This window comes from Carcharhinus amblyrhynchos, unplaced genomic scaffold (assembly GCF_965287045.1).
Source record: "Carcharhinus amblyrhynchos unplaced genomic scaffold, sCarAmb.v2.hapA scaffold_673, whole genome shotgun sequence".
NCBI lineage: Eukaryota > Metazoa > Chordata > Chondrichthyes > Carcharhiniformes > Carcharhinidae > Carcharhinus > Carcharhinus amblyrhynchos.
Window position 1 is genome coordinate 23,359 of NW_027650413.1, and position 23,563 is coordinate 46,921.

At 42.3% G+C, this 23,563-nt stretch overlaps 1 protein-coding gene across 1 annotated transcript; it reads left to right on the plus strand.

The window, feature by feature from the left end:
- The first annotated feature begins 129 nt into the window (after window positions 1–129).
- On the plus strand, window positions 130–7,947 carry cunh15orf40 (chromosome unknown C15orf40 homolog). The gene is made up of 4 exons (XM_080184323.1): window positions 130–371; window positions 3,753–3,876; window positions 5,348–5,475; window positions 6,655–7,947. Exons 1-4 carry the CDS (start codon window positions 207–209, stop codon window positions 6,748–6,750), a joined length of 513 nt encoding a protein of 170 aa, XP_080040449.1. The 5' UTR covers window positions 130–206; the 3' UTR covers window positions 6,751–7,947.
- The last annotated feature ends 15,616 nt before the right edge of the window (window positions 7,948–23,563 follow it).

Consider the following 23,563-nt stretch of genomic DNA (forward strand, 5'->3'; position numbering starts at 1 on the left):
AGGAGTAGGATGTGAATACCTTTAGTATAGTTGTTGAATTAACCGGTTAAAGTGCGAATGGGTGGAAGTTCAATCTTGTTCCCAAACTTCACCTTGTCACAGCTGGGGGCGCGCATGAGCGGTACCGCTGAGCATTCTGGGGGATTTGGGCCTGGTCCGGTTACCTGGCGACCGTGCAGCCTGACCGTTCGGGCGGTCTGGCCTTCATGAGAAGGATCCGCTTTCCGGGCTTTTTGTTCACAGTAACCAGTACAAGCCTAGGCTTTCTTACCGGCCGGCCGCTGCTGAGGGCTGCCCGCGGGGGGGAGCGCAGGCAGGCAGGCGGCACCGGGGAAAGCAGCATGCCGAAAAACGCAACAGAAATCCGAATGGTAACGGGGCCGCAGCTGTTGAAACGGGGCAATGATAGCGGCTGGCTCTGATGCTTCATTGTCCCCCTTTATAATGGAAACCTGTGATGTAAACGTGTTACGATGCGGTGATGCCGGCGTTGGACTGGGGTAAACACAGTAAGAAGTCTTACAACACCAGGTTAAAGTCCAGCAGGTTTATTTGGTAGCAAACACCACTAGCTTTTGGAACTGGCCAAACCTGTTGGACGTTAACTTGGTGTGAGACTTACTGTGAGACATATCACACCAGTGCTGAGTCTGCAGTGTGACCGTATAGAGTTTCTGTTATAACTGTGGACCCAGGAGGTATATCATTAGGATCAGCAGTATGCGAATTAAGTTCTTCGAGTCTACTCTGCCATTCAACCTTTCCCTGGTCTCAAATCCATCTCCCCACCTGCTCCCCAAATCCCCCTTTCCCTTTTTTTAATTAAGGGTGGAGAGCTTCAAGTTTTTTAGCAGTCCAGATCACCAACAACCTGTCCTGGTTCCCCCGCCCCCATGCCGACTCTATAGTTTAAGAAGCTTCTGCTTTCACAGAAGACTGAGGAAATTTGGCATGTCAGCTACAACTCTCATCAACTTTTACAGATGCACCACAGAAAGCATTCTTTCTGGTTGTATCAAGCTTGGTATGGCTCCTGCACTGCCCAAGACCACTCGGAACTACTAAAGGTCGTGAATGTAGACCAATGTATTACACAAACCAGTCTCCCATCCATTGACTCTGCCTACACTTCCCGCTGCCTTGGCAAAGCAGTCAACATAATTAAGGACCTCATGCACCCCAGATATTCTCTCTCCCACCTTCTGTCAGGAAAAAGATAACATAAGTCTGAGGTCATGTACCAACTGACTCAAGAAGAGCTTCTCCCCTGCTGCTGTCAGAATTGTGAATGAACTTATCTTGCATTAAGTTGATCTTTCTCAACACCTCTACACCTGGGTGGTGTGGTTAGCACTGCTGTTTCACAGCTCCAGGGACCTGGGTTCAATTCCCAGCTTGGGTCATTGACTGTGTGGAGTTTGCACAGTCTCCTTGCCCCTGTGTGGGTTTGCTGTAGGTGCTCTGGTTTTCTTTCACAGTCCAAAGATATGCAGGTTAGGTTGATTGGCCATGCTAGAATTGCTCCTTAGTGTCCTGGGATGCGCAGGTTAGAGGGATTAGTGGATAAATATGTAGGAATATAGGGGTAGGGCCTGGTGGGATTGTGGTCGGTGCAGATTCGATGTGCCAAATGGCCTCTTTCTGCACTGTAGAGTTTCTATGATTTCTATACCTTAGCTATGACTGTAACACTACATTCTGCATTCTCTCGTTTCCTTCTCTATGAACGGTATGCTTTGTATAGCGCACAAGGAACAATAATTTTCTCTGTATATTAGTACATGTAACAAATTTTAAAACATCAAAAATCTCCCTCTTGAAACCATTTATCAATTCAGGCTCCACAGCGAGTTCCAGAAATTCACCACCCTCTGCAAGAAGTAGTGCCTCCTCACCTCAGTTTTAAATCTACCACCTTGCAACCCATACCTGTGACCGTTTGTTCTATATTGCCCCTTAGGGACAGAATGTTTTGAGATCAGATTATACATTAAAGCAAAATACTGTGGATGCTGGAATCTGAAACAAAAATAGAAAATGTTGGAAGCTCAGCAGGTCTGGCAGCGTTTGTGGAGAGAAAGAGCAAAGGTTCATCAAGACTCGAAACATTGGCTCTGTTCTCTCTGTAAGAAGTCTCACAATATCAGGTAGGACTTTAATCTGGTGTTGTGAGACTTCTTACTGTGCTTACCCTAGTCCAACACCGGCAACTCCACATCTATTCTCTCTCCACAGATGCAGTCAGACCTGCTGAGCTTTTCCAGAATTTTCTGTTTTTGTCTAAATTAAAATGTTGCACCAAATCTTCACTCTTCATCTGTGTTTGCTGAGCTACATTGGCCTCCATTCCAATAATGTCTCAGATTTAAAATTCTCATCCTCATGTTCAATTACCTTCATATCCTCCCTTTCTATCTCTGTAACCTCCAATTTGCTACATTCCACCAATCCGTCTCTTCTTCAGCATCCCCAGTTTTCTTTGCTGCACCATTGGTACCTTTAACTCTGGAATTCCCTCCCTAAACCTCGCTGCCTTTTTACCTTCTCCTTTAATATCATCCTGTATAGCTTAATGGCAACTTTGTTCAATGATTGCACGGTATAAGTGTCATGGTATGCTTTACAGCGCTAAAGCAGCTCTGTAAACAAGTTGCTATTTCACGTGTGCCTTTAGCTCTCCAACTCTGCCTCACCTTCACTTGGTTTTGATTTTCAGTTGTTTGCTGCAGGAGATTGATTTGTTGTAGGGAGGAGATGGCCTAGTGGTATTATTGCTAGACTATTAATTCAGGAAAGTCAGCTAATGTAATGGGACCCATGTTCAAATCTCACCACGGCAGCTAGTGGAATTTGAATTCAATTTTTTAAAAATGTTGGTTGTCGGAAAAATCCATCTGATTCAGTAATGTCCTGACCTGGTGTGACCTTCACGTGACTCCAGAGCCACAGCAATGTGGTTGATTCTCAACTGCCCTCCAAAGGCAACTAGGGGTGGGCAATAAATGTTGGTCGGCCAGCGAAGCCCATGTCCCACAAATGAATTAAAAAAACATAATTTGACTTATTCCATAAGGCAATCAGCTTAATTATAATATAATTCTGGAATGTGACCCCTGAAATACCAGAAAGTATCCCATGTAAACAAAATTAATTTATCTTTAGTTACTTTCTGGTGCTGTGTTTTATGAACATCCTCATGTTGCATATTGGTAATTGCAAAATAATATTGTCTCTTTAAGTTTGTGTTGAGAGCTGATGATGCTCACAATCTGGAAGTGTTGCTTCAGAAAACATGTAGTCACACTAGTCAGATCACCTGTAAAACATGTAGCTTTCATCTGGAGCAACGCAGGTTACTGTAACCTCTAAACCAGAAATTGGCAATGGACTGGAGTCAGGAAATCTTTAACACAGAGACAGAATTGAAAAGGAAATATATCCAATTAGATGTTGAGGGCAAAATACTTACAATAATCTATGCATTACAATTTTACATCTATTGTGTTTAGACCTAGTGCCTAATGATACAAGATTTGGCATGAGGTGGCAAACCTATCTATATTCTATTGTTATTTCTATGCGGCTAGTATCAGTTGTTTGTCTCTTTACAGCTGTCACTATTTCAAAATGTAATGTATCTAATTTCAGTTTCAACCTGTATACCTGTAACTTCTTAAGATTGTGTCATAACTGATTCCACCACCAGATGGAATCACACTTTGTGACAGTTGTCTCAATTTTGTCTCAATAAGATGAAAGTGAAGAACACTACAAAACCACCACTGGCAGCCCAGGAACCTGTGAAATTTGATAAGGATGGTTTTGTTTTGATTGCCATTCATGCCAAACCTGGATCCAAACAAAATGCTGTAACAGGTAAGCAACGTGGAATAATTCACTCACACTAATATTCACATTATACATCTACATCACAGCTGCAGAAAAGAACAAGTAACACTGGCTTTTACAGTCATGGGCAGGTATTTCAGAGGAATTTTTCCTAAGTGCTGTACCAGTTTCTATTGTCAAACAGCTGGGTAACTGAGAACTAACTTTACCGCACACTAATCACTTACAGTGCAAAGCTAACCCACTCACTCTGGATCACCTGAAACAAGAATCTCTTGGATTAGCTGCTAACATCCGCTCTTTATGTCTTATGTATCTTTATATTTTGGGCTCATTTGATCTTTCGAGCTTGCTTGAGTTATGTTGTTATGGTTTGTGACCCTGTCAGAACCTTGTTAGGAACCAGATCAGAAATGCTAAGATAAATTATGAAGTCAGCCAAGACTCCAACTTTTACTTTTGATTTTGGCATTAGAATGAACCTAAGATGTTTCACTCCCGGTATGATTGAAATGATCCACTAGGAAAAAGTTAAAGTAAAGTTTATTTTGTTAGTCACAAATAAGGCTTACATTAATACTGCAATGAAGTTACTGTGAAATTCCCCTAGCTTATCTCAAAACAAACTTTATATAAAAACACAGAATATAACAAAAAGAATTAGCACAACTTTTACAATTAAGATACTTAACTATGACAAAGTATAATTCTTAACAGCTAACTACCGCTATTGTTCCAATTTAAAGAAATATCCCCATTGACAGATACCCTTCTTCAAAATTAGTTTGTACAAAAACACAAGTATGTTCGCATGGTGCTATATTTCCAACCTTTTAATACTTCTGGACAGAGATCCAGACAGCAGTTTCCAGAGAAACTCAAACAGCAGAACTGTAGAGAAGTAAACCTAGTCTCTGGCAGCTCCCAGTCTTCAGACTTCAGAGACAGAAAGGGATAGCTTGCTTCCTGCAGCTTCCAAAATAGCAAGTCGTAGAGAAAGATCCGCTCTCATACAGCAGAATCTTTGAGAAAGAGACTTATCTCCTGGCAGATTCCAGTCTCCGGAGAAGGGAAACAAGAGGCACTGCTCTCTCTCAACTCAAAGCAGCTTCGAAGAAACAACTAAGCTTGAATCCTCTGTAAACCTAGCTTCACCCAGTCATATGATATTACCTGTCCATCAACTTAATCAGGTCCTATTTTGCAAAATCTCAGGGGAACCACTAAAAGCAACAGTCCTGAATAAAATTAAACATTCTAACAATTAGAAGCAATTATGCTATTGTAACAACACAGAGCTGCTGTATAAAGACAGAATGGCACCGATATTAAAAAAACACTTTAAAACAGACCCTGTATAAGGAACATGCTAAACACATTTCTTAAAGGCACAATCTAACAATAATATTAAAATCTTGTAGCATTTCCCTGATTCTTGTCTGCTGTAAAGCACTGCGTGTGTTCCGGTGATGGTAATTCTTATCCTTGTGTCCTGTAGATGTGTCAGAAGGGGCAGTTGGTGTGGCTATTGCAGCTCCTCCATCTGATGGGGAGGCAAATGCAGAACTGGTTCGCTATCTGGCCAAGGTGCTGGGATTAAAGAAAAGTGAAGTTGTCCTGGACAAGGTATGTTGTCAGCTCAGAGACAGTTTGTATCCAGGTTCTGCTGAGGGGGGAGGGCCATTCACTAACTGCATGAAATCTTCCTGTGATGATGTAACCAGCTTCTGGCACCCTCCAGTTGTGGTGAAGTACCAGCTCCATTTGCCATCTCCATTTACCATTCTCAGAGTGTGAGATTGTGGGGTTCCCAGCATGATGAATGATGTACAGAATGTCATATTGTTAAGCTGCATAGTCCATTGTGCTGTCTGTCACACAGTAAATTTAATCAGATATATTTAGTAGATTTATTGCATAGTTTTTACATTTAAAAAAATCAGTTTGAGTTTCTTCACTATATAAACAATTATTTTCTCAGCTTGCTAACTTCCCATTTCACAATCTAGCATGGACAGAAAGCTGGTGAGATGACCTAATTCCAAATCATTACTGTCAGTAAAAACAAAAACTGCCAAAATTTGCACAGGATTCTTCAACGTTAGAAGGAGAGAAGACTGGGTGATGTCAGTCAGACAGAGGAACGCCATTCCTTTTTGAATCAAAATTCCTCATTACCTAACCTCCACATTCCTGTTACATAACAAGCAAGCTTTGGGCAATTAGAATTAGGAGGCCATTCATCCCATCAAACCCATTTGAAAGGAGATATCGAATTAGTCCTAGCATCCTGCTCTTTCAATATTGTCCTGCAAATTTCTCTCTTCAAATATTAATCTAGCTCCCTTCTGAAAGTTGTGATTGAATCTGCTTCCACCGCCCTTTCAGGCAGCGCATTCCAGATCCTCCACTTGTTAAAGGAACAGTGGGTAAGAGCTGATATACTGTAGCATCTTATAGCTTTAACATTACAATCCCTCGCAAAGTGATCTTTCATCCCAGTGACACCTGACTGAACGTTCACCTGTGTTTCCAGAACACTGATAAAGAATTTTATCTTTCCAGCGACCAAACATTTTCACAGCCTCCACATGGAAGCAAGGCGATGGGGTGAGAATGGCCAAATTTGACCTTCTATTTGATTGATTTAATTTTCCTTTGGCCGTTGAGGTTGACACATTGCAATTCTTGTTGTATTTTCACTACTATTTGGTTAAGTAGCTGGCAGTGTGATGCTCTGTGTTGACTGTGATTCTTGCCTTTCCTCCTGCACAATGCTATTCCCAAACTGCTATTCTTTTGAAGGGTTGCAGATCGCGTGAGAAAGTGGTGAAGATTTTGGGCTCATTGACCCGAGAAGAAGTGCAAGAAAAACTTAAAACTGCAGCTGCCACTAGCTAGTAGAAGATGCATAGCCTTGGGGAAGAGGAGCAACCTTGACAATGAACTTGATAACAGAATATTAAAGTGGTTAACAGAAGTGCAAGGTGATTACTGTGAGCAATGTGTCTCATCAGTCTTTGCATTCAAATAACCTTGGAGTACTCTCACACTAACCGTCAAATCCAGGTTTCAAACTGTCCAGATACAGCTGATTTTGTCAGTTTATATTCGAAACTACATGGATTGGGAACTGCTCCTGACTATATTTAAATTCTTGCTTTGCTAAGGGCTATTCTATGTGAAAATTAATTCATACAGATCTCAGTTCTGTCTGCACTGCCTATTTGTAAAAAAATGATTTATTATAAGGTCAGCATTGAGTTTGGACAATCTGTCCCTGGGTTCGATTGTTAACCTGTGATCTAACCTGCTAATTCAGTTACATGGTAAAGACCCCCAGACAGTATAAGAAGTTCTCTGCTTGCCAATATTCAATCCTCCACTAATTCTCCCAACAAATAATTAACAGAGTGATGATCACATTAACATTTGTGGGAGATTATTACTGCAGAATGATACTGAATGTATCTTTATAGCAAGTTACTGCACTTCAGTCATCTGGTGCAGTTTTTATATGTGACAATGCATTGTAGTAATGTAAATATTTTGTAATGGGGGATTGAGAGTGGAGCAAAGGGACAAAACAGGATTATTGAGAGAGTGCTGAGCCTCAGACAACCACACGAGGGCAGCCAACCACGAGAAATGGCTCAATTAGAAATGGATTGAAATTGCAGGATTATCTAGGGGCTGTTAAAATTCATTTATTCATGTTATAATCCAATAAATATGAATATGGTAATATCCTGCCATTTGTGACTTCCTCATCCATACATAAATCCTTGTACACCATATTGCTGAAGTGTTAATTCCTCCACATTTTAAAACATAAAAATAGAAGCCAACTTTAGAAGATGCCAGAAAAAAATCCATCAAATGAAGTGGAAGGTGTCAGTGATGGATTTGCTACAGTAGAACTTGCACACAGCCCATGGAGCACCTGCCATTGTTTCCATGTTGGTGTTCCTTGTTGCTGCAATTTAATTCCTGATCACCTCAAATAAAGCACAAAAGTGTGACAAGTTTTACATTCTGCAAAATTGTTCTTGTTTTAGTTTGTAGACAATGTGTTCAGTCAATCTCTCTTTAAATTTATTAACAGTATTGTTTTTTATTGCCTTCGTCCCTTTATACATGTTACATTTTAGGATTGTTGGAACCTATCTGACTCCCATTGTAAAGTATCTTGGTCGTTTGTGATTTCGCCGTTTGCGAGGTTTTGTGGAGACATAACTCCTGTAAGTGGTGGGACTTTACTGTAAGATTAATCTTTTACTCTAGCAACAAGTATAGGCAGATTTCATTAAGTATTTTATAAAGCAGCTTTGGTCTGTTTGCTCAGTCTCAGTTATTACAGTGTTGCTAAATGCTACAGGATGTGCATTCAACTCTGAGGCACTCACTCCAAGACCAGAAAATCCTGCCCGAGGTCAGTGGACCTTTGTATGGTGTGTGTCCTGCCCGCTACAATTCCTGTGACAGGCAGGATGGAAAAATTCCGTGTCTGGGTGACTCGGTCTGATTGCAGTCTGAACCTTCCCGAGGCTTGAGAGTTGCTCAGTCATTATTGGTGCAAAATGCAACTTCATCAGTGCAAAATTTAAAAATATCCAGCTGCTGTTTTTGTAGCTTCCTGGAGAATAATGAGAAACAGTGAGAGGATTTGGAGGCTGATTAACCTTACGATGTGAATACTCCCTCATGGCCATTTCCTCATTTTTGATGGAGATTTATGGGCTCAGAATCCTCACTATCTGTAACAAAAAGTATAACTCTGTCTCAGGTGTGATGGTGTGGTCTGACTGGCTACGGCAGCAATAGAGGGAAGCAGAGGGGATTTGAAGGATAGTGCTTGTATGAAGTAACAGACTCATATGGCTCAGAACAGCTGCAGGAAAGGTCATCCACAGGTTTGCGAAAGAGAGAACAAATGAGCCAGTTAATCCCACTAATGTGTGACAAAATGGAAATAAATGACTTCCATTTGAACTGTATTCTATCATGTAAGGAGTATGTTCTGTGTTTAGACAGTAGAACCTTATAATCTCTGCAGAATGAGCCTCTTCTGGACACCTCAATCTCCTTTTACCTTTTCAAGCCAAACAATCATGTTGGGCTTTGCAGGGATTCATTTAAGGGGAAACTAAAGGAGCTCAAAAGGGGAGAAGAATAGAAGGATAAGTTGATAGGGTGAGATGATGAACAGGTATGTGTGGAGCATTAACACCAGTGCTGAATGGTCTGTGTAATCCAATTGCTGTGCTATGCCAGAGTTTACAGCCTGGAGCTCAGGCCCACCTCCTGAGATCATGTAACTCTGAGGAGGTACAGGCAATTCACCTGGGGGCCTGGACCAACATCCATCCCTCAGCCAACATCAGCACACACACACATTAACTGATCTCATTGCAATGTGAACATTGGCTGCAGGTTCTGAATTCAAAAATACTTAATTGACTGGAGGCAGGATGGAATGTCCTGAGGTTGTGAAAGGTGCTAACTAAATCCAAATTCTGGTGGCCTTACTTGTGGGTGCTCATGCTGCAGGTTCCCAGTGGAGCTGTGCCTTTCATTTACCCTCTGAATCCTAAACTGCCATGAGATAGGATTTTGAAAAGGCCTCTAATAAGATGTCCCATAATAGACCAATGAATACAGCTAGAGAATGTGGAGTCAGGGCTCAGGTGCTTGAATGGATTGCTAGCTGGCATCAGGAGAGTTAGAGTAAAAGAGTAGTTATTCAGGAGGTGGGAAGTGGTGTCCCACAAGGGACCATTGCTGTTTACATGAATGACTTGTACTTTGGAATCAAGAGCACAATTTCTAAATTTTCAGATAACTCAGTGAGTTTATATGTCAAGCAAAGATAAACAGGCTGCGTTCTTCTTGTCTTGAAAAAGAAAGCTGGAGTGACGTAACAAAGATCTTCAAAATAATGGAAGGTTTTGATAAAATTGTGGCTATCAATAGTCATCGAGATATCCAACAGGAAATTCGGAAGAAACTTTATCCAAAGAGTGGTGAGAATTTGGAATTTGCGACCACGGGAAGTGGTTGAAGTGAATAGATATAGTTAAAGAGAAACTGGATTGGCACGAGCGAGAAGGGAATAGAGGGTTATAATGATACATGTATTTAAGGAAAATTGGAGGAGGTTTAAATGCAGCATAAGCATGGATTGGATGGGCCGAATGGCCTCTTTCTGTGTTGTACATCCTGTTTAATTGGCACTAAGTATTCAGTGATACCCAATACCGTGTGGAAAAATAGCTTTGTCAACAAGGCTTTAACTAGGAGTCACAGTCAGGAAGTTAATCATTTCTTCACCATTCCTTTCTGACTTTTTCATTCTCTTTGTGAATTCTCATACTTTAAATGTATCTCTAAAGAGGTTTAGTTAAGACTGAATGGTTAGTAAAACCTGAACACTAATCACCAGCAGGTGTCTCTAATTGTGAGATTGGCTGAGTTTTGTGTACAATATAATTGCTTCATAAACTCAGTTTAATAAATGATATTTACGGTGAGCAGTGTAACTGAGTTGAGGACAGATTCCTTGGTTTTCTGACCTTTTGTCCAGTGCCCTATGCTCAGAAACAGGCTGGGTGTGGCTCTTCCACGTAGGCCCAGGCCATTAATCCAGAGCATAGCGATTGTGGTCATACCCAGTGTCAAATTTGGAAAAGCGTTAGCTGTTGTAATTCTGCTTCCATGGACAACTTGTATTTTGGAATCAGGAGCACAATTTCTAAACCTCATTTTCATTAAACTGATCGACTCTGACCTGGAGTCTCTCTCTCTGACCCGGAGTCTCTACCTGTGACTGACGCTAGTTTGAAGTTGAATTTGATATTTACCTATCCTATCCATAAAAGTTTATCTTCACATTGCCAACCTTTTTTATTATTCATTCATGGGACGTGGGCTTTGCTGGCCAGTCAGCATTTATTGCCCATCCCTAGTTGCCTGAGGGCAGCTGAGAGTCAACCATTTTGCTGTGGCTCTGGATTCACATGTAGACCAGACCGGGGTAAGGACAGCAGATTTCCTTCCCTAAAGGATATTAGTGAACCAGATGGGTTTTACAGCTCATTTGATTAAATTGGTTGTAAATGTAACTGTGTAAAACATGCAGTTCATAGAATCCCTGCATGCAGAAGGAGTTATCAGTCAATGTTATGGTGATTTTGTATTTCATTGTACTAAACATTAAAATGGTATATTCCAATAATTTCAAAGCAGTTTTGGCAAAACAAATGTTCAGATACTTGATGGAATTCACTCTGTGCACTGTGACAGAGTGGCTGCAACAGGATGAGGTGAAGGGATTCTGTAAAGAAGGATATCAGTGGCTTCACCCATCAGTCTCGACTACAGCTTGGCAAAATGGCTGTTCTTACTGCTCTGAAACCCCAGGGGAAATCAATCAGTGCGTTATCTGGTTAACCATTGATGAATCTTTTAGTGTAAACACACTGTTGCACAATTTATTTGAAGGCTGACCTAGAAATGGCAATATCAAACTTGCTGAAGGACGAAGAAACCTTGGGGCAATGGGAAAAGAGGCATTTTCATGATTAATGATCCCTGGAATCTGGCTGTACATGAGAGATTTCACTCCCAGAGAACCATGAGTCAAAATTATATTGGTGTTTAAAAGGGCAATGTCACAAATTGGCCCTCTGGTCTCTGTTATGCTGGCAATCACAAATTATTAATACTTGGGATTTTGCCAACTTGGAACATTTAACTTTAGAGAAATGTGTTTGGATTTGATAAAGTAATTTTATAGAGGAGATACAGAGCAACTTATTTCCACTGCGGTGGAGGATCTAGAACAAACAAACAATATTAAAGTTGGACCATGCATGAGTGAAAGTGGGAAGCATTTCTTCACACACAGGAGTGGAAATTTGGAATTCTTCCACCTAAAGGGTTGTGAATCAATTGAAAATTCCAAGAATAAATTAAATAGTTTTTTTATTAGCTAAGAATATCAAGACTTGTGCATAATTAGAGTGGCAGTACAGATCAGCCATGATCTAATTAAAAGACAGGACAGGGTTGAATGGCCTCTGCCTTTAGCTGCTTATACATCAGATGTAGAGTTTCCAATCGTTATACAGCCAATTAGGGAAAGAAAACAGTCAATAGATCTGATGCTGAGAAGTGGCAGCCCATATGAAGCAATATTGATCCTACTATGAACCTACAATACTACACAGGAAGATTTCCAGCTTCAGAACACAGCGAATTGTGTCAAATCTCTGCTGTTTCCACTCTTGAGTTTTAACTCATTGAGAACCATTTCCTGTTGTGTGCGACACCTGAAACTGACTCCAACTTCCAGAGTGAATTCTCAGCTGTAATTAACTGTCTGACCTTGTGATGCATTCTGATCTCTTTGTTTAAAAAAAAACACACATGTTGGGTCCAATTTAATCTTGGAGAAATGTTACAACCAATTCTAATCCTGCCCAAAATCCATCCCTTTGTGCTGATTCCTTGCTTCTCATTCAGGTAGAACAAGGCACTTCACATGCTCAGTAATTTTTTTACACAGTGAGTGGATAGGATCTGGAATGCACTGCCTGAGAATGTGGTGGAGGCCAAACCAGTCATGGCTTTCAAAATAGAATGAATCATGAGCAAAACAGAAAAGATTTACAGGAGGAGTTGTTCGAGATGATTATCCTTGTAAAGGCAATGCTACAATGGACCCAATGGCCACCTCCTGAGCTGTAACCAATGATTCTACCCTATGACTCCCTTGGAACTGAACTAGAAATTTCACATTCTCCACCAGTAAGACAGCAAATGTTTTGCCTCTACAACAATCTCTGACTTTGCCCCATCTCTGCTACTGAATCCATTAACCATATTGCTTCAAGACTCAAGGTTTCCTTTCTAACCTGCAAAGTTGTTCCTTAAATAAAGTTAACATTTCTGAAAGAGAGAGGCCAAGATGTTCCCAAAACAAATATTAGTGCCCAATTCTCCCATTTTCCCACCCGTTTTTTGGACGTACTGAATGAATCTCCCAACATTCTGAGCAACACAGGATGCCTCAGACTGATTCACGTTGAAAAGTAGAGGGCGGAGTCTTTTCCTGCCTGAAAGCCAGCAGCATAGTGCTGAGCATGTGACTGTGCATGCACCAATCTGTCAGTGGGGAGACCAGCGTGTATGCACTGGCCCCCCCCCCCCCGCCATCAGTTGGCTGCTGATTGCTGGCCTCTAATCATTGGCCTCCCCTGTAACCCCCACAATGGGCAGCCTTCCCCCCTGGGCCAGCCCCAACCTACCCTCCTCCCTTCCTCTCCCACTTGCAGAGTCCCCCTGCCACCACTGACTGCCCTTTCTGGCTCTGCCCCCTTGATACTGCCCAGTGCCTGGTGGGCATTGCAAGTGTGCCCCTTGGACAGTGCCAGGTGGACAGTGCTAGGTTGGCCATGCCCAAGGGACACTCCTCCCCCTTGCCTGTGTCCTCTTGGGGGGGGGCCTCAATGGCCTCTGTTCCCACCAGCGGGATAAGGACATCCGTTCCCTGTTACGGAGAGAGTGGTTGTAAACCCTGCTGGTGGGAACCACTCCCAGCGGGTGGGGGAGACACTTGTGGGCCCAGAGGATATCATTCCAAGCCCACTAATTATATGGAAATTCAAATTTTGAAATGATAATCAGCTCTGTGCTGATCTGCAGCATGGAACTGATTGTGCTAAATAAAAGCATCTGAGAGATCCGGCTGTTGTCTTCTGACCCACTGCGCTGCTTGAACAGCACGGCAGGCTGGGAGAACCCCAGCCAACATTTCAGCGAGATCAGATCTAAGCTCTGCAGTTCTGCCACATCCAGCCGTGAATAGTGGTGGACAATTAAACAACTCACTGAATGAGGAGGAGGCTCCACAAATATCCCCATCCTCAATGATAGAGGAACCCAGCACATCAGTGCAAAAGATAAGGCCGAAGCATTCACAACAAGCTTCGGCCAGAAGTGCTGAGTGGACGACCCATCTCAGCCTCCTCCAGAGATCCCCTGCACATCAGAAACCAGTTTCCGGCCATTTCAATTCACTCCACATGATATCAAGAAACAGTTGGAGACACTGGATACTGCAAAGGCAATTCCAGCAATCGTACTGAAGACTTGTGCTCCAGAACTTGCCGCTTCCCCTAGCCAAGTTCCTCCAGTACAGTTACAACACTGACTTTTACCCAACAACGTAGAAAATTGCCCAGGTATGTCCTATACACAAAAAGCAGGACAAATCCAACCCAGCCAATTATCGCCCAATCTACTCTTGATCATGAGTAAAGTGATGGAACGGGGTCTTTGACAGTGCTATCAAGCAGCACCTGCTCAGCAGTATCCTGCTCAGTGACGCCAAGTTTGGGTTTCGCCAGGGTCACTCAGCTCCTGACCTCATTACAGTCTTGGTTCAAATAGGGATGAAAGAACTGAATTCCAGAGGTGAGATGAGAGTGACAGCCCTCAACATCAAGGCCGCTTTTGACCGAGTGTGGCATCAAGGAACCCTAGCGAAACTGGAGACAATGGGAATCAGGGGGAAACTGTCTGCTGGTTGGAGTCATACCTGGCACAAAGCAAGATGGATGTGGTTGTGGAGGGTCAGTCATCTCAGTTCCAGGACATCTCTGCAGGAATCCCTCAGGGATTCCTAGGCCCAACCACCTTCAGCTGCTTCATCAATGATCTTCTGTCCATCATAAGGTCAGAAGTGGGGATGTTTGCCGATGATTACACAATGTTTAACACCATTTGCAACTCTTCAAATACCGAAGCAGTCCATGTTTAAATGCAACAAGATTTGAACAATATCCAGGCTTGGGCTGACAAGTGGCAAGTAACATTTGGGCCACACAAATGCCAGGCAATGACCGTCACCAACATGAGACACTTTAACCACTGCCCCTTGACATTCAATGGTGTTACCATCACTGAGCATCCCGCCCCCCCCGCCCACTGTCAACATCCTTGGGGTTATCATTGACCAGAAACTCAACTGGACGCGCCATATAACCAGAGTGGCTACAAGAGCAGGTCAGAGGCTAGGAATACTGTGGCAAGTAACCCACCTCCTAGTTTTCCAAAGCCTATCCACCATCTACAAGACAGAGGGGTGTCCCACTTGCCTGGATGGGTGCAGCTCCAACAACACTCAAGAAACTTGACACCATCCAGGTCAAAGCAGCCTGCTTGATTGGCACCACATCTACAAACATCCATTCCCTCCACTACCAACACAGTAGCGGCCGTGTGTATTATCTACAAGATGCAGTGGAGCAGTTCACCAAAGATCCTTAAGGCAGCACCTTCCAAACCCATGACCATGTCCAACTAGAAGGACAAGGGCAGCAGATACATGGGAACACCACCACCTGCAAGTTTCCCTCCAAGCCACTCGCCTGTCTTGGAAACATATCACTGTTGCCTCACAGTCACTGGGTCAAAATCTTGGAATTCCCTCCCTAAAGGCATAATGGGTCAACCCAAAACCCATGGATACAACAATTCAAGAAGGCAGCTCGTCACCACCTTCTCAAGGACAGCCAGAGATAGGCAATAAATACTGGCCATTCAGTGACACCCATGTCCCACGAATGAATAAAAAAAAGTTAAAATTTCAGAGACAGAGTTAACATTTCAGAAAGAGAAAGTTAACATTTTGATTTTAATCTCTTTCCTCTGGTCATTCCTCACATTTTTCTCCTTAAAAACATCCTGCATCACTGTTTCCTAAAAATTCTACTATTTAGGGCCAGAACTTTTGATGAAAAGTATCGACCTGAAACATTAATTCTGTTTCTCTCAACAGGTGCTGCCTGACTTACTGAGTATTTTTTGCTTCTTTTGTTCTTATTTAAGGCATTAAGAAGCATTGTTTCCGGATATTAGGCTTTCCATTTCCTGTACTGAAAGGCAGAGAATTTTCCATGGATATTGTGGTGATAAATCTTTTGTGGTGATTAATGCTCCGATCCTTGGATTTGTCCAACTCAATTCCTTTAAATCTGAATCTGGAAAGATAGAATTGTCAAAAAAATGAATGAAGGAAAATTGGGCAGTGAATTACCTGAATGCAGCCAATTAAATAGTATCAAAGGATCATTGTATGATAGAGTGACAAAAAGCATATTTAATATTCTGCTGTGTTTCCCAGCTTGGCCTTACTGTTGTGCAGAAGCATTTCAATAATCTTCAAATGGCTGATTCAGCCTGTTGATCACAGGCAATGTGTGGGGAGATGAGAATCAAATCACATGACAGAAAAACAGAAATGTCATGAAAAGAATTAAAATGATTTGGTGTTTGGGATAATGAAACCAAAGGCTCTAATAATTCATTGGAGAATTGGGAGCTGATTTGTAACATTCTTATGGCAGGTGTCACCTTGGAGCCAATGCACAAATCTCAGGTTCCAACATACGCTCAACATAGAGCCATAGAGTTCTACTGCACAGAAAGAGGCCTTTCAGAACATTGTATCAAGCAGCTACCTATTCTAATGTGGGCACAGTGAGAAGTCTCACAACACCAGGTTAAAGTTCAACAGGTTTATTTGGTGGCACGAGCTTTTGGAGCACTGCTCCTTCATCAGGTGAGTGGAGAGATAGGTTTCACAAACACGTCATATATGTGTATATATGTATATATATAGACACAGACAATTGCAAGATTATGGTTGGAATGTGAATCTTTTCAGGTAATCAAGTCTTTGCAGATACAGTAAAAAGTCTGACAGCACCAGGTTTAAGTCCAACCGATTTATTTGATTGTAAGCTCACAAGCTTTCAGGGTTTGTCCCTTTGTGAATTCAGGTGAATTCAGGTGATTCACCTGACGAAGGGACAAACCCTGAAAGCTTGTGAGTTTACTATCAAATAAATCGGTTGGACTTAAACCTGGTGTTGTCAGACTTTTTACTGTGTTTACCCCAGTCCAACGCCAGCATATCCACATCATGACTACTATCAACTTTGCAGATATAGACAGTGTGAGTGGAGAGAGGGATAATCACAAATTAAAGAGTGTGAATTATCTCAGGCCAAGGCAGTTAGTAGGATTTTGCAAGCCCAGGCCAAATGGTGCAGGTTACATGTAGTGTGACATGAACTCAAGATCCCGTTTGAGGTTGCCCTCATGCATGCAAAGATGGAGCGAAGCAGACCATATTTTCTAATGCAGTCAATTTATATTCTCACTTCTAGAATAGATTGCAGAGCAGCTTGCTGTGATCTGTTATTCATGTTGATTTCATTGGCACCACTCTCATTTCGTTAGAAGTTCAGGAATGGTGTAAACAGTTTGAGCTGGCATTCCAGTGCTGTGCTGAGTCAGTGGCAGTGTTAGAGTTGATGCCTTTCAGCGGAAACTTTAAACCAGAATCTGGCTGTACCCTCAGGTGGGTGTTCAAATTCAATATTGTCTCCCTATTTCTCTATTCCAGACTCCTGAGGTTCAGTCTGTTGTGACATTATCTACTTACCTTGCCACTGTTAAATCTGTTAATGACTCGTATATCTGCAAGTAAAATCCCCTACTTCCCTAAAGATGCATTGTTTCTAAAATGACATTATTTAATCCCTTCGTGCATTGAAGTTCATTTACCCTGTAGTTTATCTCCATCCTGCACCCCACCCCACCCCACTTTTCAGAATGCAGAACATAGCAACACAAGCAGATCTTCTCAGAAACCTAATCATGTTTGGATGAAACATTTGCAAAGTTTTCTGTTTGTCATCGGGTTGAGTCTCTGAGTCTGTGACTAAGTGAGGTTGGCAATTGGTTATTTTTATCTATAGTTTAAAGAAACAATGATTCAAGTGTAACATTTCTTGACAAGCTAGTGATATGGTTGATTCAACAGTGTGATCTGGGATCTCACAGTTTTCTTGTCATAAGTGAGAAGTTATCTGTATATTCAAAGAGACTAAGGAGAGGTTATTAATCAAAACACAAAATTAGACCCTTCATGTAGTTTCGGGATGAGAGTCCTTCTGTTATTTATTTGAGGGTGTTGGGTTAGATTCACGACGGTGCAGAGGGACCTTGGGGTCCTTGTGCATGAGTTGCTAAAACCCAGCTTGCAGGTGCAGCAGGTGGTCAGGAAGGCAAATGGGATGCTGGCCTTCATAGCGAGGGGGATTGAATATAAAAGTAGGGAGGTCTTGCTGCAGCTGTATAGGGCATTGGTGAGGCCGCAGCTGGAGTACTGTGTGCAGTTTTGGGCGCCGTACTTGCGCAAGGATATTTTGGCCTTGGAGGGAGTGCAGAGGAGGTTTACTAGGCTGATGCCAGAGTTGAGGGGGTTGAGCTATGCGGAGAGGCTGAATAAACTAGGCTTGTACTCGTTAGAGTTTAGAAGAATGAGGGGAGATCTCATTGAGACGTATAAGATGATGAATGGGATGGATAGGATAGAGGTGGAGAGACTCTTCCCGCTCAGAAAGGATAGTAGGACTAGGGGGCACAGCCTCAAGATAAAGGGGGGGCGGTTTAGAACGGAGTTGAGGAGGAACTTCTTCACTCAAAGGGTGGTGAATCTCTGGAATTCTCTGCCCGTTGAAGTGGTGGAGGCTACCTCGCTAAATATTTTTAAGACGCGGGTTGATGGGTTTTTGATAAGAGAGGGGATTAAGGGTTATGGGGAGAGGGCGGGAATGTGGAACTGAGCCACGACAGATCAGCCATGATCTTATTGAATGGCGGGGCAGGCTCAAAGGGCTAGATGGCCTACTCCTGCTCCTATTTCTCATGTTCTTATGTTATGTTCTTATATTTCAGCTGCTGTCTGTCATAAGTATGTTGCTGGTTCGTTACAGCGTTAATTATATGGTTCAACTCAGCAGTCATCAAGGATGTGGCGTCACACACTCAGTGTGGCTCCTATTGTAACAGTCTGACCCCCAGCATCACAGATCCATGAATTATTAAGCAGATGCTTAATTCCACGATTAAATGTCTGGTGCCTTCCAGAAGAAGATTGCGCAATATTACACTGTTATCGACAATGCTATCAAGTGGCTCATTCACTCAACAATAATCTGCTCACTAACACTCAGTTTGGATTCTACCAAGGTCACGCAGCTCCTGACCTCATTTGTCCAAACATGGGCAAAAGCTGAACTCCAGAGGTAAGGTGACAGTGACTGCCTCCAACATCAAGACGGCATTTGACTGAGTGAGTCAACAAGGAGCCCGAGCAAAACTAGAGTCAATGCAAAACTCTCCATTGATTGGAGTCATACATAGCACAAAGGTTGTCGTGGTTGGAAACCAAACATCTCCACCTCAGGGTAGCTTCCCAGGCCCAACCATCTTCAACTACTTCATCAACGACCTTACTTCCATCATAAGGTCAGAAATGGGGATTTTTGCTGATGACTGCACAATGTTCAGTGCCATTTGCAACTCAAATACTGAAGCATGCACATGCAGCAAGACCAGGAAAATATTTCAGCTTGGGCTGAAATAAAATAATTTATTAATTCATGGGTTGTGGATGTCGCTGGCTAGGCCAGCATTTATTGCCCATCACTAAGGCCCTTGAGAAAGTGGTGGTGGTGAGCTGCCTTCTTGAACTGCTGCAGCCCCTGAAGTGTAAGTACACCCATAATGCTGTCAAGGAAGGAGTTCTAGGTTTTTCATCCAGTCACAGTGAAGGAACAGCGCTATATTTCCACGTCAGAATGGTGAGTGGCTTTGAGGGGAACTTCCAAGTGGTGGTATTTGCATGCATCTGCTGCCACTGTCATTCTAGATAGCAGAGGTCGTAGGTTTGCAAGGTGCTGCCTAAGGAGCATTGTTGAGTTGTTGCAGTGCATCTTGCAGATTGTATACATGACTACTACTGTGTGTTGGTGGTGGAGGGAGTGAATGTTTAAGCTGGTGGAAGGGGTGCCAGCAAGTGGGCTGCTTTGTCCTGAATGGTGTTGAGCTTCTTGAGCATTGTTGGAGCTGCACCCATCCAGGCAAGTAAAGAATATTCCATCACACTCCTGACTTGTGCCTTGTAGATAGTGGACAGACTCTGGGGCGTCAGGAGGTGAGTTACTCGTTGCAGGATTCATAGCCTCTGACTTGCCCTTGTGTTTATATGATGAGTCCAGTTCAGTTTCGTATCAAAGATAACCCTCAGGATGTCAATTGTGGCAATTCAGCGATGATTTGTGATTTAATGTCAAGGGGAGATGGTAAGATTCTTTCTGTTGGAGTTGGTCATTGCTTGGAAAAACCTACAACCACAATCGTCTAGAAGGACAAGGCAACACCACCACGTGGAAATTCCCCTCCGATCCAATCACCATCCTGACTTGGAAATATATCGCCCATCCCTTCACTGTCACTGGGTCAAAATCCTAGAGCTCCTTCCTTAAAGCACTCTGGGTGCACCTACTGCCATAGGAACTGCAGTGGTTCAAGAAGGCAGCTCACCACCACCTTATCAAAAAAAATTAAGGATAATGCTTGTTTTAGCAGCAAGGCTCACATTCCATGAGATATTTTTTTAAATTCCAAACTACAATAGCGAGAGGAGAGGCTGCCATTGCTACAATCAGGGACCGATTGCAGATTATTGCAGCACCATTTGCTACCAAGCTCCTTAAACCACACAAAGTGGAGAGATAACCCTGCACATTAAAAAAAACTTGCATTGCTCCCTACCACACTGTCTCATTGAAACAGAGTTGAATAAAGTTCATGTTACTCTATGCTAATGCTCAATTGCTAAATGTGTTCCTCAATGTGAGACTAACGTATACAAAACAAACAACTCTCAGGAGGAATCTGTGCGTTCCGCTGAGGTAACAAATCTGAGCTGGGTTTGCGTTTTCGGAATTCCACAACTCTGGATAATTGAGAGGAAAATCAGTCAGGTTCCCATTTATCACCTGACTTCTTGCTAGAAAGTAAAGATGTGCTTCATTTCAGATGGTCTATAGTAGAATAACTTGACAGCAGTTACATGAAAAATAAGCTTTTCAGCACATTTCTGCAGATTAAACCAGACCTCAGATTCCCACATTGAAGTCATATTTTGCTTTGTCTCTGGAAAGAATTTAAATCAGGATTTTGGTCGTTTGTTATTTTAATGACAATTTCTGACTGTTTTCTTAATTTATTTTTCAAAAAATATCTATTGTGTGTCACACACAAGAAGCAATGAATTTGGATTCAAATAACAAACAAGGGCTTTATTCATCCATTTAAATTCCGACTTATGGAACACCCACTTGGACTGCTTTACTTTCAGAAATAACTTGCAGTCTCCATCTCCGGTTTTTATTTCAAAATGACAACTTGTTTTGGTTTGAGTCTTAGCGAAATCATCGGGAAGAAAGACCTGCATTTATATAGCACCTTTCACGACCAGCGCCATCTCAAAATGCTTCACAGCCAATGAAGTACTTTTGAAATGTCACTGGGCAGGGGTAGTGGGGCGGGGGGGGGGCACGGGGTTGTAATGTAGTTACTGGAAGGGGGTTTGTAATGTAGTCATGGGGGATTGCAATGTAGTCACAAGGGGATTTGTAATATAGTCACAAAGGTGTTGTAGTCGCAGGGCTGTTGTAATGTGGTCACTGGAGGTGTTGTCATGTAGTCACTGGTGGAGCTTTGTAATGTCATTGGGGGATGTAATGTAGGCATGGGTTGGTTGGGGGTGGTGGTGGCGGTGGTGGAGGGCTTTGTAATGTAATTCTGAGGGCAAACTAGTGATAAAATGCAGAACATGAAGAAAAGTTTTTTTCACAGAGTGTGCTTGGGATCTGGAAATGTGCTGCTGGAGTATGTGGTGGAGGCAGATTCAGTCAAGGTTTTGAAAAGGAATTGGCTTGTTATCTGAAAAGGAAGAATGTGCAAGAGGAAGGCAGAAGAATGGCATGATGTGAAATTGCTGCTCCAGAGAGGCAACAGCTTTACAACAGACTTGGTGGCTTTACTCTACGCTGTAATCATTCCATCATTTCCGATTTATTTTTACTGACCATTGTTCAACTAAAAGCGCCCTAGTATCTGAGTAAGGAGAGAGATGAAAAAATCCATTTCAAAAAGGATGTGAAACACAGTGAGGTGTTGTGTGGATGAATAATAACAGCTTGCATGTCGCAAACAAACTCGAGCCAACTATGTTGTTTAGTTAATTTCCTCCCTACCCCAGGGGCCGAATCCCTCTTCAAGAGAAGGGCAGTGATAACATCAGGAAATTCTCCACAGGTTTAACCACGAGGGAGATTTGGATGTTGGCACTAATGGGACTGACTGCCAGAATCCCTGTGCAGTGAGGCGGAAGAATCTGAAAGCACCCAGGGGGATTCTGAGTAATGACATCTCTATTATAGTCATAGAAATCTTCCAGGTTAAACTAGCTGTTAACAATAATAGTGAAAAACACAAAAGTATGTAAAAAAACCTACATATAAAAACATATTTCCTTTCTACACATCAAGGTCAGTTGAAAGCTAAAGCCCTGCTAATGGTTTCCATGCATTACAAGATTCACTTATGCAGTTTTTTTCCCTTCAAGTAGTTATGTTAATTCACTCCTCAACTGTATAGTAATTAGCATCTAACAATTGGGAATAACTCCCTGCTAATTTAAAAGGGGATTGTGTTAAACAGGCAGCTAATACATTGAAAGGACATTGAATGACAAAATAGCTGATTGCTTAACTGCTGTTAATATACTCGTGATGTTTAAGAGCTGATTAAATCATTTGCCAAGGTTAAACAAAATCACACACAAATCCTTTATGGAAAGGCAGAGGTAATTAAAAATTTAGTTCCTGCATTTCTTGTTTCTTCAACGTTCTCTCTCCTCCGACTGGAACCCTGTTCCACCCCAGCTAACCATTGAGAATAGGCCAATTCCAATCTGATCCTGTGCTCAGTCCCACATCTCCACACACAATTGTTCAGTGACCCACAGGAAATACCAACAGCGACTGTCCCACCTTTCCCTATTGCACTGTGACTGGAAGCAGCTAACTCAACACAAACCAAAGATCAAACTGAAGTCTTTCACCTGCAAGCCTCTTTGTCCCAGCCTAGGAATGAAGTTTCAATTGGGGAATAATGCAAATACCTTCACCAATATATTGATGAATTGTGTTTTATTAATCAACACAATAATCCTTGATACAGAGTGCAAAACTGAGAAAATCTAATTTAATGGCATGTTACTTTTTAGCTAAAGTATTAGATTGCCACGTTTAGGATTATTAGTGCAGGGCTGTTAAAATACCATTTATTAAATTAAAATTATGTTCTAGATAGTTTGTGGCTAAAGTTCTTTGCAGAGTGTTCCTTTCCATTCCAAATCAGGACACCAGGAGGAACATTAGTCAGTGAGGAAGTTATTTTACCATTTCTGAAAGCTATTGACAGAGACCTGGGATTAGAGCTTGACACGGGCCTGGAAAGAGGCCAATGAGCAAACTGCAAATCCAACAATGACACTTTTGAACATGATACTTGGCTCTCTCCTTCTTTTCCCCTTCCCCTCCAGTATTTAAACTCTTGTGCTGACTGTGATCTCAGAGTTGATCAAGGCCTTTGTGAAAACTTCAGCTATGAGGATGGATTGAAGAGATTGGGACTGTTCTCAGAGAGAAGCTAAGAGGAGATTTGATAGGGATGTTCAAAATCATGAGGAGGCTGGATAGAGTAGACAGGGAGAAACTATTCC